The following is a 19501-nucleotide window of genomic DNA, read 5'->3' as shown; positions in this document are numbered from 1 at the left end:
TGCAGTTTTGACTGTGCCAGTTGTTTATAGGTGCACATGTTAAAAATCTCAAACCTATAAGATTTTAGGTATTTGCTAGGTTGCAAACACAGAAGGCATTTGCATACAGATTGCAATTTACGGCTACTATTGTGTAGTCAATGAAAAAGATTGCATGTTTAGTTGTGGTGCACCTGGTATCAGCTTGCTTGTAGATCACAGTTTTTTGCAAGCTGTTTGCTTTGTCAAAATGTCTGACAACTTTAACTAGATTGTTAGTGAGAAGCTTCATGAAAATAAATGTCCTACATGGAAGTTCAGGATGACAAATTTATTGAGGAGCAAAGGTGTTTTGAATTACATTGAAGGATACATGGTAGTAGTACTTGAAGTTCTTATGCAAAATACTACTATAGAATAGGTAAAGACCGAGAATCGGTTATGTAAATGTGTAGTGGCTGAAAGGCATGCAATCAAAACAGATTGTGGATGGCTTGCCGAAGTTTGAAGTTGATGGGATGCATAAAGTATGTGAAGCATGTCGATTTGGAAAGCAAACAAGGCATGTGTTTCCACATGAAAAGCATATATGTAAGAAGCCACTTGAATTGATACATTCTGATGTGTGGAATCCTATAAAGACTGCAACTTTGAGTGGTTATAAGTATTATGTTTCCATTATTGATGATCGTATAGGGTTGCATACTAAATGCCTAAGAAGGTTGAATGGAAGGGGAGAATATCTCTCTAATGAGTTTTTTTATTTTTTGCAAAAAAATGGTATATAGAGGCAGTATACATGTAGATATACTCTGCAACAAAATGGAGTTGCTGAGTGAAAAAAAAAGTATATTGCAAAGGTGACTCATGCATTGATGTCATAAAGAAACTTGCCTCATTATTTTTAGATTGAAGCAATTGCTACTACTGTATACATTATGAATAGGACACCTATTGCTATTGTATATCGTATGACACCCAAAGAGAAGTTTATAGGTAGAAAGTCAAATTTGTCCCATTTGAAAGTATTTGGATGCATTGCTTATGTGCATATTCTTGATGAGTTGCGTAGTAAATTGGATCCCAAAGCAGAAAAATGTATATTTGTGGGATATTCTCTTGAGCAAAAGGGATATAGATGTTATAACCCTATTACACATGAGCTAAGAGTTAGCAAAGATGTTTTTGATGAAATGAGTAGCTAGTATAGTAATGTGCAACGTGTACTTGGGGTTGATGAGCATGAGAGTGTGCTGTGTAGAAGACGTATTAGTAGTCACAAACATTGAGTGGACCACAAGAGTCTCCTAGTCATGGTTTTGTTGAGAGACCTTGGAGTGACAAATTGAGGTCATAGGTTACTCCATCAAGTACATCACAGATATGGAGAAAAGGTAAAGAGAAAGTTGGGGACCCATCTATCACGATAGATGTATCATGGGTTTCTCTCATGTTGATGTTGATTTAGGTTGCTCTAAGTAGAGCTTGGATGAGGAGTTTGGGATTCCGTCTATTAAAACACCTAGTGTGTAGAAGACACAAGATGATGCTAAAGCACCTAGTAGTGATCCAAGTCCATGTAGGTCAATTAGAGTAAGAAAGCCAATGCAACAATTGATATATGATAGCTATGTAGCTCATCACTATGCATACATTGCTATGGTTGTGCAAGATGTGGAACCCACTTGTTTTGGGTAATGAGTATTGGGATCGTGTTATGGATGGAGAAATGGCTACACTTATGGATAAATGACACATGGGATATGATGCCTTTACTTGAAGGCAAGAAAATTATTGGCTGCAAATGGGTTTACAAGGTCAAGCACAAATCTAATGGATCTATTGAGTGCTATAAGGCAAAACTGGCTACCAAAGGGTATGCACAGACTCATGGTATTGATTAGAGGAGACTATTATTCTTGTGGCTAAAATGGCCACTGTAAGGGATGTCATAGTAGTCAGTGTATCAAAGGGTTGGATCATGCATCAAATGGATGTAAAAAATGCTTCTTGCATGGGGAGTTGCAAGAGGAAGTTTATGAGGAGCAACCACTTGATTATGTAGATGAGAGTCATCCACCAGATTATGTATGTAGGCTTCGTAAGGCCTTGTATGGGATGAAGTAAGTGCCCAGGGCATGGCATCACAGGATTGCAGAATACCTTGCCAGTATTGGATTTCACAGAGCACAAGCTGATCACTCACTCTATGTATATGAGAGTTATGCAGGTATTGTGGTCATTATTATATATGTGGATGATTTGATGAATATGTAAACAAGTAAAAATTTATCATTCATACAATATCATTATGATTTTCATACTACTTGTCACCAAAGGAATATATGATCTATTAGTTTACATTTAATGTTCTTTTGTGTCACCTGTGTAGTGTATATCTCTTAACTTCTTCTATGCCGTCATTTTTTAAATCACGTCATGACCTTTCCTTATTGCGATATCTAAAATCTCCTCGAATCAAATGTTTTCTTTGAATAGCCCTTAATGCATGTACTAGCTCAAGTATTGGTGCACAATGCATTAGTCTTATTACAAAAGACATATCCAAATCATATCTTTTATAGTGTGAGGATGATGAAGTTCCATCTTATCCTATCATATGGAATTTATTTACATCCAAATTAACAATAACAAAGTTCAAGAGAGCATCATGGAGTGATATATCAAGTTCAAATTAGCCTCGTGTATCTATCTCTTAAACATAAACCCAAATTGCTTGATATGAATAACATTGAGCAATGTCATGGCTAGAGATTTATAGAAAAGATTTAGTACTCCTCTCCTCCTCCTCTCCAATGATATCGAGCAATAGATCAACCTCACATGTATCCCAAGATTTTTGGAAAAATCACTAAGCAAGCCATTGATTCTAGGGGCAACTTGTGAACTAGCTCTCATTCATGTCATCTAGTAAGTTAAGGTAGTAAGCTAGCAACATACCAATGCAAATAATTAGCCTAACCATTACATACTTATCAATACAAGAATTCATGTCAAAGAATAAGGTGTAGAGGCCTTCCTCTTCCACTAGTCACACTACTTGAGCAAGATGATAAGCAATCTTAAATAATTGCAAGCGGTGATGAAGGCTTGGTCTTGGTAGTCACATAACTTGGTTACAAAGCTCTTAAAGGAGGGAACCAAGTCTCACTCTATATTTGGAATGGTATCTTGTTGATGTGTTCTATATATGTAATAGAACTATGAATAGTAGGCTCATGTATGGGCAATCGGAGAAGGGGATACATCAAACTTTGCCAGGGAAATGCACAGATTAGGTGCACTTGAAGGAGGAGTAGCTCATATATAAGGATCACCAAATTGAGCAATAGTAAAATGAGGAGGTATATTGGAGATATTCTATCTTCTTCAACTACCTAAAGGTGAATTCCCTTTCAACAAGAATGCATTACACAAAAAGTATGCGAAGAAAAAAAGGGTGCAAGAGGCATAAGGATTTAGATTCCTAGTGGTAAGTAATTCCACATGTATTATTTTGAATACGTCACACTTTCATGTCTTCTTCTAAAGAGAATATGGTTGATTGTAGGAAAGTGATATCTCTAGTGCATTTGTTCTCGTAACTCATTCTTCGATAATGAGTTAAGGTGAAGCCACAATTTCTAAAATGTTTTGATGATATTGATTGGCCATCCTTTAGCCCTACAATGATACTATTTGTGGATGATAGCATAAAGAAGATGCAATGTAACCCACTTAACTCCTTTATATATCCATTTACATTTCAAGAAAATCCCACGGATACCATCCTCTTCAAACACATACTTTCCTATTTGTTTGAGAAAAATCCCTTCAATATTATCTTCTTAGAATACATGCTTCCATGTTTGACTGAGCTAGGAGGCTCTCACATGGGAGTCTAGGAGTTTGTTAGAGAACACCCATTTCACCCTCTAGCAATGGACAACTGGATTGATATTTAATGTTTGCAATATGTTCATTTTCTTTGCACATAGTAGTTCACTAACTTGCAAATGCATTTGTTGATTTAGCATGTTTTTTTGTAGTTTTTGTTGTAAGTTCATGTAGTACAATGTGAAGTATATTAGCATATTAAAATATTTGATTGTTGAAGTTTGAAGTTTAAAATAAAAAATTATTGAAAGGAATAATACCTACAAGTAATAAAGCAATATGGAGCTATATTTTACGAAGATTGTGAAGTAATTGCTTACAATAGTTTACTGTAAATGAATGCATAACTTCAATCCATATGTAGGCCTAATCAAAAGAGGAAGAGAGAACAATGTGCAAGTATAAGTGGATGTGCATGTAGTTTGTTCATGTGTGCATAATTAAAATACTAACACATCGAGATGTAATTATAAAATACGTGCAAAAAAGGGGAGATGTGAATGTATATGTAGTGTGATATCTCATATTATGCATGATTGAACCATTAACATTGTGATAATATTATCAAAGATAAGAAGATAAGCTTAATCTAGTGATGTAAATAAGTTAAGGAGAGAGAACTACTAATGAATTGTCACACACACACACACACACACATACACACACACACACACACAGAGATGATAAATGACAGAGCTGGGGGTGAAAAATATATAGAGAGAGAGAGGGTATTATTGAGGGGGAGGAGGAAAGGGAGATGCATGTTGTGGGTCTCGGAGAGAGAGAGAGAGAGAGAGAGAGAGAGAGAGAGAGAGAGAGAGATGATAAATGACAGAGCTGGGGGTGAAAAATATATATATAGAGAGAGGGTATTATTGAGGGGGAGGAGGAAAGGGAGATGCATGTTGTGGGTCTCCGAGAGAGAGAGAGAGAGAGATATATATATATATATATATATATATATATATATATATATATATATATATATATATGAGAGAGAGAGATGATAATGACAGAGCTGGGGGTGAAAAGGATAGAGAGAGAGAGAGAGAGGGTATTATTGAGGGGGAGGATGAAAGGGAGATGCGTGTTGTGGGTCTCCGAGAGAGAGAGAGGGAGTGTGTGTGTGAGAGAGAGAGAGTCGATTGTGGTTTTGATGAGGAGGAGGAGAGTATGATGTGGTGGTGTAGTGGCAATGCTAGTAGTAGTAATGTTATTGAGGGGATGAGATATTAGTGGTTTGTTGTCCCCAACATATAAGGAGAGAGAGAGAGAATAATTGGTTGTGGTTCTCATGAGGAGGGGGAGAGTAAGATGTTGTGGTGATGGTGGCAGTGCTAGTGGTGGTGGTGGTGGTGTTTGTGGTAGGGGTGGTGGTGGTGGCAATGGAGGAGCAGCATTGGTGCTTGATTGTTTACTGCAGCACAGAGGAGCAGGAAAATGGAAAAAGGAGATAATTGAAAGGGCACATGACAAAGGAAGGAAAAGGCATCCCGGATGGAAGTCAGACCTTGAAAATTTTGAATGACGACCTCTCCAGAAGGCCTCAATGTCACCTCAAGAAAAGAAAAGAGTAAAAGCACACCATTAATTGTGAAAGCGCTCTCGAATCCTTGTAAAAGAGTGCCAGGCTCACTCCTGTGCAAATTGTATGCACTAATTGGGAATGGGATAAGTTAGAATGGTGAGAAATAGGAAAAGAGGGCCTAGGCTAATGGCCGGGTTAATGGGCTAATGGCCGGCCATGTAAAAAGTGGGGATGACCGCCCAAAAAGTAGGGCATGTATATAAAGTTCAAAAGTGAATGAGAATATAATTTTTGTGTGTGGCCAAAGCTTCTTCTTCTTCTTCTCTTGTTTCTTGCCTTCTTGCTTGTGCTTGAGTGAGGGATTGAGATGATGCTTCACAGTTGGAAATTTTTTTAGATGCTTTATCAAGGGCCTTGATAGACAAATCAAAGATGCTTCAAGATATGGATTGTTTCACTATTTTCGGTGATGCTGAGAATGTGTTGAATACAAGTGAGACTCAGTTTATGTTGGATAAGGAGCAAAAAGGTTATCAAAAGCAACTTCCCATGCGATGGATTTTGAAAGAGTAGGCATGTTGCTATGTATTTATTGATGGGTTCATTGATAGCATGCATATGGAGATTCAATAGCCTGTAGTGTATGATATGCACCCAATGCCTTATGACCCTAGAGAGGGTACTAGGTATGGTTCAAGATTTGTACAAATGTAAAGTATTTTGATCTATGATCCAGGGAGATGCTTTCTTATATGCATGATAAGCAACAAGTTGATGCTATGGGTGTTTGATCCGAATGGTGCATTGGTGGCACATACCGGAGGATGTGTAGGTTCAAAGGGGGTGGATGTCGTGATGCTATGTGGACACTGTGAAAAAGCATGAAATGCATCATCATCTGACTTCTTATTGATCAAGAGAGTCAATGTGATCTGAGTCATTAGTGCTAGTGTGAGTGGCATGGATTATCTAAAAATACTAGATTTTTGGATAATATTAGCCTATTTTTATATTATTTATTATTAAAAATTAGAAAAAGTTAAAAAAGCTTCTAGATTAGAATAGCATGTAAAAAGCTAGTTGCTTTTCCAGCAAATTATGGGATTTTCATAATAAGGACAAATTGACGAAATCATGCGCGTCGCGATCACTGTAAACAGATTGAAAACTGCACTTTAAATTGAAAGAAGAAGAAGGAGTGATTGAGGAGATCGATGATTAGGAGTCTTGCGGTTTTACCCCCCTTTCGGAGCCAACGGAGCCATTAGATTTGGGTTCCGAGTAGCAGAGAAGGAGCTATAATTTTGATGCACGTTTTGTTCTATGAAGAAGCTCCAAGAGATCTAATGCTTGGAGATTGCTTCTAAGTAGTACAAAGATTCCAAGTTCTTTTAATACATATTGATTTAGCTCATTGTGCTTTATCTTTGTCGTGTTTACCTCTTGTCTATTTTCTTTCTTCTCTTCCATCTCCTATCTCTACTTCCTTCTACCTCTGATTCCCGATGGATTTGACCTTTTGACAAAAACCCCTCTGACACCGTGTACACTATGACTGCCATTCTTTATTTATATATAATATGATAGTGCAATAAGACTGTCAATTTAGTTAAATAGCACCTACATTGTGTGTGCTCTTCTCTCTCACATCTTCCTTTTCTCCTTCTTCACTGCCATTGCATCCCCTTCAAAGAGCAATACATGGGAATCAATTAATCAAGTATATGTTGGTACTAGTAATTGCCTCAGCCTAAAAATGTTGTGATAAGCCTACCTAGCTAAGCATACTACGAACTCACTCTTGAATCATCCTATTTTTGCACTTAGCCATCCCATTCTAGAATGGGGTATATAGGGTGCTCAACTATCACTTAATACCCCTCTTATCTCATAAAATTGCTCAAAGGCTTTAGGTACATACTCATTCCATTTTTGCATAATGGGGTATGCCCATGTCTTATGTGAGTAATCATCAATGAAAGTAATAAAATACTTCACACCACCTAAATACTTGTAGGGCATAGATCCACAAACATTAGAGTGAACAAGAACCAAAGACTCACCCACACATATAATCCCAAATGTCTTATGCGAATTGCAAGTCTACCTACCAAAAGGACAACAATCACAAGAATCAAAATGCTTATAGTTAAAGGCTAGAAGATGGTGCAAATGAGTAAGCATTTTCATTTCTTTTAATGACCAAGATTCCCACCAATAAGCTTCCATGAAAAATCACCAAAAGATATAGCATAACCTGCATCATCCAATTGTCCACCACCCGAAAGGAGGCTTTTAGTTAAATTCAAAACATGGCATACATAATGCAAAGCAAACATATTGCATGAAGGAAAATGCAACTAGACATCTCCAATACCAATATTATCCAATGCTAAGTCATTATCCAATTTGACAGATCTTGTCATACTATGGTAGGAGTGGAACCACTCTTGATGAGGGGTAACATGAAATGAAGCCCCTAAATCAATCAACCAATACTAAGCATAGGTGGATAAGACATCAATTAATTGCGAAACATTAAGAGAAGAACCTGCAAATATGTACTCATAATCAAAATTAGTTTGCACAATATTAATCTCTTCAATCTTGATGTTGAACTTGCTAGGGACAATGCTTGATCATTATTTGTTTCTTGCACTTTTTCCTTTTTATTTTCATTACACTTGTCATCATGCATTTTATGGCACTATGGCCAAATGTAACCCTCTTTCCACAATAGTGACAAGTCATGTAGATTTATAGCCACGAGACGTACTATGAGACTATCCACGTGACTGAGAGTGAGACTTTTGAGAGCCTCTCCCACAATAGTCTTCATTACCACTCCTATCATTATTACCTCTGAAAGCATGGGAGGTATAGGAAGCATCTACATTTTTTCTATTAACCTCTTCATTTAAGAGCACACCCTCTATATCTTGCAATTTTAGCCCATTAGTAAGCATATTTGCATGCATAGCAATAAGAAATGTGTCCCATGACTCAAGCAATGTAACAAGCAAGAATGAGGGAGTAAGATTATCCTTAAATTCAATTCCTTGTAAAGATAAGTGGCTAAAAATAGAATGAAACTCATTTAAGTGGGCAAACATTCTGTTCTCTCCTTTCATACAAAGGTCCATGAATTGCTTCAACCAATACATTTGAGAAGCATGGCTCTACTTTTCATAGACATTATAACGAATCTTATCCCGTAACTACCAGGTAGTTTGCCAGTCAAAGACAACATTATAGTAGACCTACTTAGAGAGTGATAAAATGATTGTAGATTTACATAACTCATCTAGTTTAGGCCAATACTTTGCATCAGTGTATTCAAGATTGACACCCTCATGTCTCAATGGCTTAGTCTGTAATTTTTGCACTAGAACTTGCTAAATTTGTGCCTTCCAATAACCATAGTTGATGCTCCAACTTGTCAATGTTGAAGATAGCACTATTATTCGACCCACCAACCATAATTTAGTAAATAAAAGCACAATCCAAGACAAATAAACTACTCTAAATGATAGTAAAATAGTTCAAAAGACATAGGCAACAACAAAGAAAAATCTGCAAAGATTAGTATTGTCCACTAACTGACAAAGCATTACGGTCAAGTCAAGGCATCTACTCTCATAAATGATGCTTAAACCTGTGATTACAATAAGCCGAAAATAATAGCAATAGTAAATCCAAAGCCAAGTGTGAGCAATCAATTGATAGAATCCAATCTGAAACTGCTAGTATATCCTGCAAGAAGCAGGGCATGAATAAACCACTAGTAGTCACTGCCGGTAGTGAGAGAACTATCAAACTCAATGTGTCAGAGTGTGATACATCCAATAGGTATAACTGTCATGCATATAGTGGGTCTCAAGATAATCAAAGAGAAGTTCTAGATACACAATTGATTGAGCACATATAACAAAGCTCAAGACATAGCCAAGCAAGATGAATATATAATTGATAACTTGACAAAGATAGGTGATGGCTCAAAGCATGAATCAAATCCGCCCCCACTAGGCAACAAAGCATCCAAATAACATCCAAAGAGCATAGACATAACCTAGTTGACTATCATAGTCTCATTGAAGTAAAGCTCAACTACATAAACCCAAACCTCTACTCAAATGTAAAATATCCAAGTAGCTCAAGTAACTCCCACTGGAATAAAATCGAATGGCAATTGAGCAAGACAAGCTTAATAAATCATATACATGACATTCGAGCATCCAAGATACATCAAATGCATAATCACCAACATAAAACCCAATAAAAACTTCAAGCTCGTAAGTGAATGATCACAATAGCAACTAACCAAAGCTCCAATACATGTAATTGAGCTCAAATGCGAAGATCAAGATATTTCATAAGCATATCTAGGTGCATAGCATCAATATCATACATCAATACACCCACTAAAGCATTCAAATATCATCAAACGGCAATAGGCATAGACTTTCAATTCAATAGCTTGTTGTGATAGTATACAACAAGTATGTCATGAACAGTAGTTAACAACAGGTTTGCCTTGAACACAATAAACAATAAGTCTATCCTTAATGTAGTGAACAATGGGTCTATCCTGCAAAACACAGTGTGAATTGCAGGTCTGTCCTACATAGAGTAAAACAATAAGTCTATCCTACACAGAGTAAACAGTAGGTCTACCTTGCATATAATAAACAACAGGTATATCCTGCACAGAATACATGGCTAGTTTATCATACACATAGTAGATAGTAGGTTTGCTATCAATGCCAAGAAAAAGAGGCTTGAAAACATGCATAATCTAGGCTATCCACTTTGTCTTGTTTGTTGCTATTACTGGCCACACTAGAGCACGTGCTACTGAAGCTCACTCAGGTCGTCTTGATATCAAGACTGATGCATACCTCCTTTAGGAGAAACCATTAAACCTTGAGTTGTAGGTTTCAAATTTAGATTGAAGCACACTGAAGAGAAGCTCCTCGCACCAATGCTTTGATACTAGTTGAAGGGAGAAGCTTGAGTGAGAGCACGAGCAAACAAAAGCAATGGAGGAGTGAGCTATGGTATATGGAGCAAGAGAGCAAGAGGAGAGAGAGAGACTCAAGACGTGGGAACTCCAACAATCACAATGTGTGACTGGCCTTCTCTTATTCAAATATCACTAAAAGAATATAGAATAGTGACAATGATGGATGCCCACTAGTTACAGTGTGTATATGAGCCCACCACAAGTGTGCTGGTACTGTTAGTGTAGTAATACATGGGCGGCATAGACACATGTGCCTTTATCCCCAACAGAAAGAGAGGTGTTGGGACTATGGATCCCCAACATATGAGAGAGAGAGAGAGAGAGAGAGAGAGAGAGAGAGAGAGAGAGAAAGAGGAAAATCGATGAGTGAGAGAGTTGTTTGGGGGAGGGATGGGGGGGGGGGGAGAGATAGATGGGTATTGGTGGTACTAGTAGTTATGGTATTGATGAGGAGGCAGAGAAGAAGATGTGGCAATGATGGTGGTGGTGGAGATGGTAATGGTGGTGATGGAGGTGGTGATGCTAGTAGTGGTACTTGATATATGGCCACAAGAAAAAGTGGAACAAATGGACTATGTCAAATGAAACTTGGAGGTACTCCAAAAGCTTACTTCTCGCACCACATGCTCACACTAATGGGTAACATAAAATGGACATTGACAATCAAAATAAAAAGAAAAGGTAGTTAAAGAAGTGCAACCAGTTAGAAGATCACATATGGTAATCAGAGAAGGGCAAACAATGTGAAATAAGACAATGTTGTGCATGTGGGAAGGAGTGTGGGACCAATGAGGAAGATGGTGGTGTTCATGACATCAAGTTCAAGAAGTTTGTTTGTTAGTGTGCCATTTGTTCTCCATTCATCATCTTGAGGTACCACAAATCCATCAATTTAGACTATAAAAAATAGACTCACTTATTATTAGTCCAATCATTCTCCTTTCATCATGTTGACTTACCATAAACCAAGCATTTCTATTAAGACCAGGAAAGATATCATCATTGCTTTTTTATTTTTCCATTAAAATTAAGAGGAAAATCAATAACAATTGGTATCACCAAATGAAATCATGATAAAACACATCCCTCATAATTTAGCTAGGTACACATACCGCATATATTAGCAAATATTGGAGGATATGGAATCTACCTTTTTCTTAGCTCCAACGACTTCTCACTTGGTTTTACTCACACACGAGAGCATTATTTGTGTTTGATCTCCAAACCAAATATTTGCTCCAACTCACTCAAACCAATGATGCAGGTCCATATAGTAGGCCAACCTTGAATTGCCTCCAGGGCTTAGGGTGGTTACACATTGTTAGGCCTTGCACTCGAAGTGTGGACGTAGGTGTAGCATGAAGGTGTCCCCTACCTTGTTACACATAAGGCCATGCTAGTTTTCTTTCACACACCACATTGACCTCACCTCACTAATGCAAGGGACCCATGCATCCTGCAAGGCGTGATAGAGATAAATACATTTGATGCACCCCACGACTTCTCTCTTGGTGGTGATGGGAAGTTGTGGGTGGATCTGAGCGAGGGAGATCCTTGACCAAAAAAAGTTGCGAAATAGGACAAGGGATGCCTTTACTGCCACTTGTTCTTCACCTCTTGTGCCACGAATCTATGAGGGTGGGGTCCCAACTACAATGCTTGTCCAAGCAACCCTTAGATCTCCACAAATGTTGAGCTCCCTCTAGGGGTGAGAGATGACCTCCACAAACTCAAATCACATATTACCTCTTGTCGGTTAAGTTTGGTTACACACCAAATGACGAACGCCCACTTTATTTTATAAGCTTTAACCAATCAAAATAATTATTTAAAGATTGGGTGTCTGCAGTCTTTTACATATTGGTGAGGACATGACCTATTATTTACCTGCTAAACATGTGAGCTCCTCGCCCACTTTTGGACGGGGAGTCTCCCCTTCCCACCGTGTAAAAAGTGGCGGACAAAGATGCACTTTTTGCATTTGCAACCAATTAAAAAATTTACAAGTTTATTAATTTTTATTTTTTTACAAACAGTATCCATTTGGTATATAAAGATATGATGCTCATGTTTGCGCCCAGATTCAAAAAATGCATGTCCAGTGTCCACACTCTAAGCGGGGGTTTGCCATCCATCACTTGGTGTGTAGCCGGCCTGATTATACAAGAGTGTATGTGGATGAGAGGAGCCTATCCACCAAGTCGAAAAAGCAAGACATATTGTGAAACCGAACTTCTAGTCGAGCTGGTGGTTGATCATCGTTCTCGCTTTTCTGGTTCATCGTCGTCACGCACGCCCCTCCACCCCCTTTCTCTCTGTCTGCGGGGGTCGGGTGAATGATGGCCTCCTCTCTTGCCATAGCCTCACCCGCTTCTTCCAGCACCGCTTCCAACCTTGTCTACGGTTCTCGCATTCAAGCACTCGTCGACAATTCCTCTCCTGCTGTTGCCTTCTCCTTCAACAAGGTATGTCGCCTTCTCCTTCAAACAAGGTATGCACTGGCCCTTCCACGGTCTTGATCGTCTTTTGACACCAGAACAGAGTTGCATAACTGCACGGAATAGTTTACAGTCCTACTTGATTGTAAAGTAATGCCCCAGTGCTCGCAAACGGCACATGCCGGCTATTCAATTAGGCAATGCGGAGAGAGAGAGAGAGAGAGAGAGAGAGAGAGAGAGAGAGAGAGAGAGAGGATTGAAGCTCATTGGCACACCTTTAACTTTAAAGATGTGTTTCTCAACAAGCTGGCAGTTTCTCTTTGATTGTCGCTAGCATATTGTGGCACTTGTGGCATTTTCCCGAGCTATCTCTTTCATTCCTACTGCTGATTTGGTCCTGCTTACAAAACCATTATCTCTGGTTTTAACTTGTTTCGGATCATACATTTTCACCCCTTTTGTTATCCAGGGTTTCCTTAACGGGAAAGGCTTGTGGTTGGATGCCTCTGCCACTAAAGCAAGGCTTCCAAGCAAGGGGATTAGCATCAAAGCTGCAGTTGAAACCGGCACAGCTGCTCCTCCACAGAAGAAGGAATCCAGGAAGGATGATGAAGGTCTGGTTATCAACACATTCAAGCCAAGGACCCCCTACAGTGGGAAGTGCCTCCTAAATTCTAAGATTGTTAGAGATGATGCTCCTGGAGAGACATGGCACATGGTATTCAGCACGGAAGGTATGGCGCTTTTCCATCAACAGGTTTTTTCTCCAGCACACGCCCATCGATTGCCTTGCATTTTTCTCAATTTGTGCAGATACGTACATATAGACCTACCATATAGACGAAACTTTACAAACTGATGTATGTGCACAGATACGTATATGTGTAAATATCCATGCATGTATATGTGTAAGAATACACCTATGCATGTGCATGCGAATGGTTTATACTATTGTAAATGCTTCTGCTATATATACTGTCTGTCTGTCGATAGTAACATGTAAGTATATATATGCATGTGTACACGCATGTTCCTGCAAATAAGCATATGTATGTGTAGATAATGTTTCTATATATGTATGCATGTGAATGTAGGGTATGTTATGCATGCATATGTATATGCATAAGCTCAATAAAACATATGAAGTTGAAAATAATGGTGCCATTGGATTGCAATTCTTTAAACACAATCTGCCCTTCGCGCAGGTCTAGTGAAATACCGAGAGGGGCAATCAATCGGTATTATACCCCCTGGTGTTGATGCCAATGGAAAGCCTCACAAACTTCGACTCTATTCTATTGCTAGCAGTGCACCAGGAGATTTTGGTGATTACAAAACTGTAAGTGCTTCTGGATTATTTAAATGTGTCCAGCCTATATCTTATTAGTAATATTGGACGTCTCATGATTCATTGTTAACTTCAGTTGCGGCATTGCTTTGCTCATGAATCATTACGGTGCTTATTCTAGGTCTCTCTGTGTGTCAAACGGCTCGTTTATCTGAATGACAAGGGCGAGGAAGTGAGAGGAGTCTGCTCCAACTTTTTATGTGAGTGGTAACGATCGCATTATTCTCAAGTGAGCCAGCTGTACACATATTACCTTTAATTTCCAAAAAAGAGAGAGAGAGAGAGAGAGAGAGAGAGAGAGAGAGAGAGGGGTGCACATGATAAACGCCCTTCTCTTTATGTAGGCGATTTGACGCCAGGACAAGAAGTGTCAATTACTGGTCCTGTAGGAAAGGAAATGCTTATGCCAACTGATCCGAATGCAACAGTCATTATGGTATGTGATGCACACTCCACTTCTGTCTGTTTTCTTTCACTTGAATGTATGCATATTATATTAACTTAATCTTTGCTGTAGCTTGCAACTGGAACAGGAATCGCTCCTTTCAGAGGATTCCTGTGGCGTATGTTTTTTGAGAAGCATGATGACTACAAGGTATCATGTAGTTCTCTTGTACTTTGCATCACGCTTTAGGCATTTTTAAAATTAAGTCTCCTCCTTTTCTTTAGCACAGGTTGAAAATGAAGTCATTGCTCTATCCTCTTTTAGGGCTTTGTTTTAGACACGTCAGTAAGGATTCAAAGACACTATACTCGTGCTGCACTGAAACATCTGGTGGTTTTTAAATTTGTTTGTGCACTAAATACTGTTTCCTGAGTCTAATTTATAGAATTGTATTCACAGTTCAACGGACTTGCTTGGCTGTTCCTGGGTGTACCAACATCAAGCTCATTGTTATATGTGGAGGTGCCCAATTCTTTCTAACGAGTCTTCTCTTTGATATGTGCTGATGGTACAAACAATGTGGACTATGCTCAATGTTCGGTTTCACAGGAGTATGAGAAGATGAAGAAAATTGCTCCTAACAACTTCAGATATGATCTCGCAATCAGTCGTGAACAAACCAACTCCAAGGGCGAGAAGATGTACATTCAAACAAAAATGGCAGAATATGCTGATGAACTGTGGGAACTCCTGAAGAAGGATAACACGTATGTGTATATGTGTGGTTTACGTGGGATGGAGAAGGGTATTGATGACATCATGAATGGGTTGGCTGCTCGAGATGGTAAGTTAAAGTAAACTTGTATGGATCTTGGGCAGAATGTTCAAGGATTTCTTTACCAGTAGGGTGCGGGACAAACATGAGGAATGTCTGATAACTTGGAGAGATGGTTTGTCTAGGCTATGACTGGCAACAATACAAGAAGGATCTCAAGAAGAACGAACAGTGGAATGTGGAGGTGTATTAACCAAATCTTGCAGCAAGAGGTAAAAGTTGTGTGTGTCTGAATTGATCTTGTGTAAGCCAGTCCTGGCATTCTTTTGTCTTTGCTGCCAATTCCACGTATTTCTGGTTGTAGGATAGGGGTCTTTTCTAAGCTTTTGAAATGTCTGAAGTACATGAATGCTTAGAGTATTCTGCCTCTTTAAGCACTGTTGCTCTACCTTGGGGCTTATGGGTGTATATGTGATGCTAGAGCAATTTCATGCACTAACTGATTCACATTTGAGGGGTTCATTAAATGTAAATCCTTTCTATTATGTGTGTTCAAGGCATAATTTAAAAACCCCTTATTTGTGTATTTATCATGAATATATAACACCCCTTTCTTGTTCAACCTGTAGACATCTCTATTCAGTGATACCCTTTTATGTGTTGAAAATGGTCTGAAACGCGCTTTTAAACATCCCTTCTCTTGAGTCCATGTGATAGACATACTTCGTGTTAAAAAGGTTTTAAAAAAGGGCTTTTACACATCCCCTAGACTCTTGAACCCATGTGATAGACTTACATATTTATGAGTATGCCGAGTCTCATATTTGTTCATTGCCAGAAGTTAGGTGTGTTCGAACCAGCAGCAGTATTATTTGCTTTCTTAGAGAATTCTAAAGCTGCCTTGAAGGCGTGCAAGTTTGGCTATAATATCCTCACACTTTCACCTGCTTGAAGAAATAGCAATGATTTCAAGTCCTTTTCTGATGGTCGATCCGCTCTGATCCATGCGACCTCAGAAGCATGTCTTTTTTTACTCACTGCTTAAGTTTGCATTCGTTATATGAAGGAATTCTGAATTGTGTGCTGCACTTACTGCAGCATTTTTATCACCCGGTGGAGTGTTGAAGGTGATCTGCCGCACTACATCAAGCGCCACTGGTGACTGATTTTTCTCTGTTTATTCCCGATGAGCTCGTCCAGCAGTAATACCAATTACTTCGATGATTGAAGATTTCGTTACTGGGAAAGGCGACGCCGGAATAGCAGTCGTTTTTTCTTCTTCTTTTTTTTTGGGTATATCGAGGGTTTGTCCCTGCATATGTATGTACTTGCCATTGTTGTCAACAAATTCCCGTGTAAATAAACAAGGTGAAATATCATCAAGGCGAGCTTTATGCCACACGTTCCTCCGTAGTGGGTCGATGTTTTGCGAGCTTTTCAACCAAGCCGTCTCTCATGCAGGCGTTGGATGATGGATAAATAAAACACAAGATGAGCATCAACACTATCTTTTACCACATCTTAAATGCAACACCTTCCGTCGGATGAACTGTTCGGAAGCGGGATACGAAAGGAGACGTGATCTTGGCCAGACATGTTCGTAGTTTTCGTTTATGAGCCGTTCAAATGATTTAGGGAAAATCGAGTTACAAAGTTAGTGTTCGAGGTTTTGGAGGCAGATGATCTTCCACCATACGCAAGCGACTATCAAATTTAAAAGAATTAGGTTGGCAAATGCAGCTCCGTAAAGGAGCATGATGTTCTGTATGTAATTCTTGCATGTTTGTTATGTAATAGTTTTATTGATGGTGTTTAGACATGGGTTGTATTTTGAAGTGAAATATGTTTGCAGGTAAGTATTTGCGTTTAACTACATGGAGGATATCGAAAGGAGTATATATATGCATATGTAGTTTCGGTTACTAATCGTGATTTTGAACGTTCACATCTATTTTGGTATGTTAAATGAGGTTTTTTCTCTTCAAAAAATTTTACTTTTTATATCATGCTAGGTGTTCATATAGGTGGTTGTATCTTGTCACGGTTGTATTTTTCTTATAGATGGTGGCTTGCTCAAAATTCTTAGCTTTATTTGTGTTATCAATTGTTGCTTCCATGTTAACCTCAAAAGTATCCTTGAACGGTTGGAATGTTAATATGCCTTTTTTCATTTTCTTGATGGGATTCCTTCGATGTTGGATTCTTTTCTCAATGTACATTGATTATCTTACATACTTCTTTTTGTTTTTATTACGTCTTATGCTGTTGATAAAGCACTTGCTTTTGAATCTCTGCGTTGGTACTTTTGGATTGGCTCGTGGATCTTGATTGTGAACGATGCTAGAGGATATGGAAGTACTAGAGTTGGTGGCAGGACTTGCAATGGTTAAAGTTGGAAGTTTGACGCGATAGAAGTTTGGTTTCTTCTTGGTTTGCTTTTGTTTGCCATTTGTAAGTGAAGTTGATATTGTTAGTTTTTTAAATTTTTTAAAGAAAAAGTGTTTGAGAAGTATTTAAGAACTTGGTTGTTACGTAGGGTGTCGTTGAATGGATGAGAGTTAGAACCGTTGTTTTGGGTGTAGATCTCTTTGCTTAGTAGGTATGTCACATTCTTGGAAGAGTAATCTTCGAGCATTAGATTTCTTAGAGCTCCTTGGTAGACAAAATGCGTGCATCAAATATTAGCTTCTTTGACGCTCATATTGCAAATATGATGGTTTTGTTGGTTCTGAAATGAGGTAAAAACTTCAGGATACTTGCTTAAAATTCTCGTAGATCACCCCTCCCAGTTGGGAGTGTTGTTTGCTATTTGAAAATTATGATCGCGCAACATGCAATTTGAAAAGTTTCTTTTTTTGCATGAGATATTTCAAAACTAATTGAAAACTAATTTGTTTTTTACACGTAACCGTATTTTAGAAGTTTTTAATATATTTTTTGGATATTTACAAGAAATAATATCCAAAATATCAAAAAGACTCAAATCATCTAAAAATCTTGTATTTTTGAATTATCTATATTATGGACACTAACACTAATGATTAATATGACATTGACTCTTTAGATCAATAAAAAAATCGGATGATGATGTACTCAAAGTTGTTTCACATTGTATCCACGCAGCGATATAATATTCTTTCTCTCTGGACTTTCTGGTATGTGTCACTAATGTATCACCCACAGTATCAAGTTGTTACTTATCATGCACATATGAAAGCATCCCCTTGGATCATAGATCAAAATACTTAGTATATGTATAACTCTTGAATTACACTTCGTATCCCCTTTAGGGTCATAAGGCCTTGGGTATGTATCATATACTAGAGACTGTGGAACCTCCATATACAGGCTATCAATGCACCCATCAATAAAAATACGTAACCAACATGTTTGCTCTTTCAAAGTTCAATGTATGGAAATTTACTTTTATTGACAATTGTGTACCACATCAAACATAAATTAAGTCTCACTTGCATCCAACACATGCTAACCATCACCAAAAGTAGTAAAACAGACCATATCTTGAAGCATATTTGAATTGTCTATCAAGGCTTTTGATAAAGCATTCGAAACATTCTCCATTTGTGGAGTATCATATCTAACATCCTCTAAAGGTATATCCTTGAGCTTATGAACTGTCTATTATGCAAACCATGTGCATCCAATACTTTACCAATCTTCGTTGGAGTCTTTGTATCAAGTAAAACATAAACTTCGTAAATCTCTTAAGATGCATTAAGAAAATCTACATATGCATTAGTTGGATCTTTCACTATAAGATCTTCCAAGGTATCCATGGTTGTCTCAATATCAGATTGTAGCTTTTATTCTATCTGCTTGTCTTATTGTTTGTTATCATGTTTTTGCTCCTATCTAACCTCTTCCATAATATGCTCCTCCAGAGGTAGCTGATCTGCAGCTTTAGGCGAATCCATACTTCTTGTCACTCTCTTAGATATCCCTGCATTATCTTCACCTCTCTTCTGTTTCTCTTACACAAGTATATTCGTGTTTTGCTCTTTGGCTAAATATGCATTCACTAAATATACGTCTAATGGTGATTTTCAGCTAGTTATGTCACTAGTGTTTTGCCTTGCATTTCACTATCCATAACTTTACTCTTTTCAG

At 38.2% G+C, this 19501-nt stretch overlaps 1 protein-coding gene across 1 annotated transcript; it reads left to right on the top strand.

The window, feature by feature from the left end:
• Nucleotides 1–12616: 12616 nt before the first annotated feature.
• On the top strand, nt 12617–16782 carry LOC148017338 (ferredoxin--NADP reductase, leaf isozyme 1, chloroplastic-like). Its single transcript, XM_087662467.1, has 10 exons — nt 12617–12892; nt 13335–13599; nt 14071–14204; nt 14335–14413; nt 14558–14649; nt 14731–14808; nt 15058–15120; nt 15208–15442; nt 15559–15645; nt 16472–16782. The coding sequence occupies exons 1-9, from the start codon at nt 12764–12766 to the stop codon at nt 15624–15626; spliced, it is 1143 nt and encodes a 380-aa protein (XP_087518593.1). The 5' UTR covers nt 12617–12763; the 3' UTR covers nt 15627–15645; nt 16472–16782.
• Nucleotides 16783–19501: the final 2719 nt, after the last annotated feature.

Source organism: Lygodium microphyllum, chromosome 22 (genome assembly GCF_053477565.2).
Source record: "Lygodium microphyllum isolate KBCC chromosome 22, Lygodium_microphyllum_v1.1.10, whole genome shotgun sequence".
Lineage (NCBI taxonomy): Eukaryota > Viridiplantae > Streptophyta > Polypodiopsida > Schizaeales > Lygodiaceae > Lygodium > Lygodium microphyllum.
The sequence above is the reverse complement of the archived record's forward strand: the minus strand, read 5'-3'. Positions and strand labels throughout refer to the sequence as shown.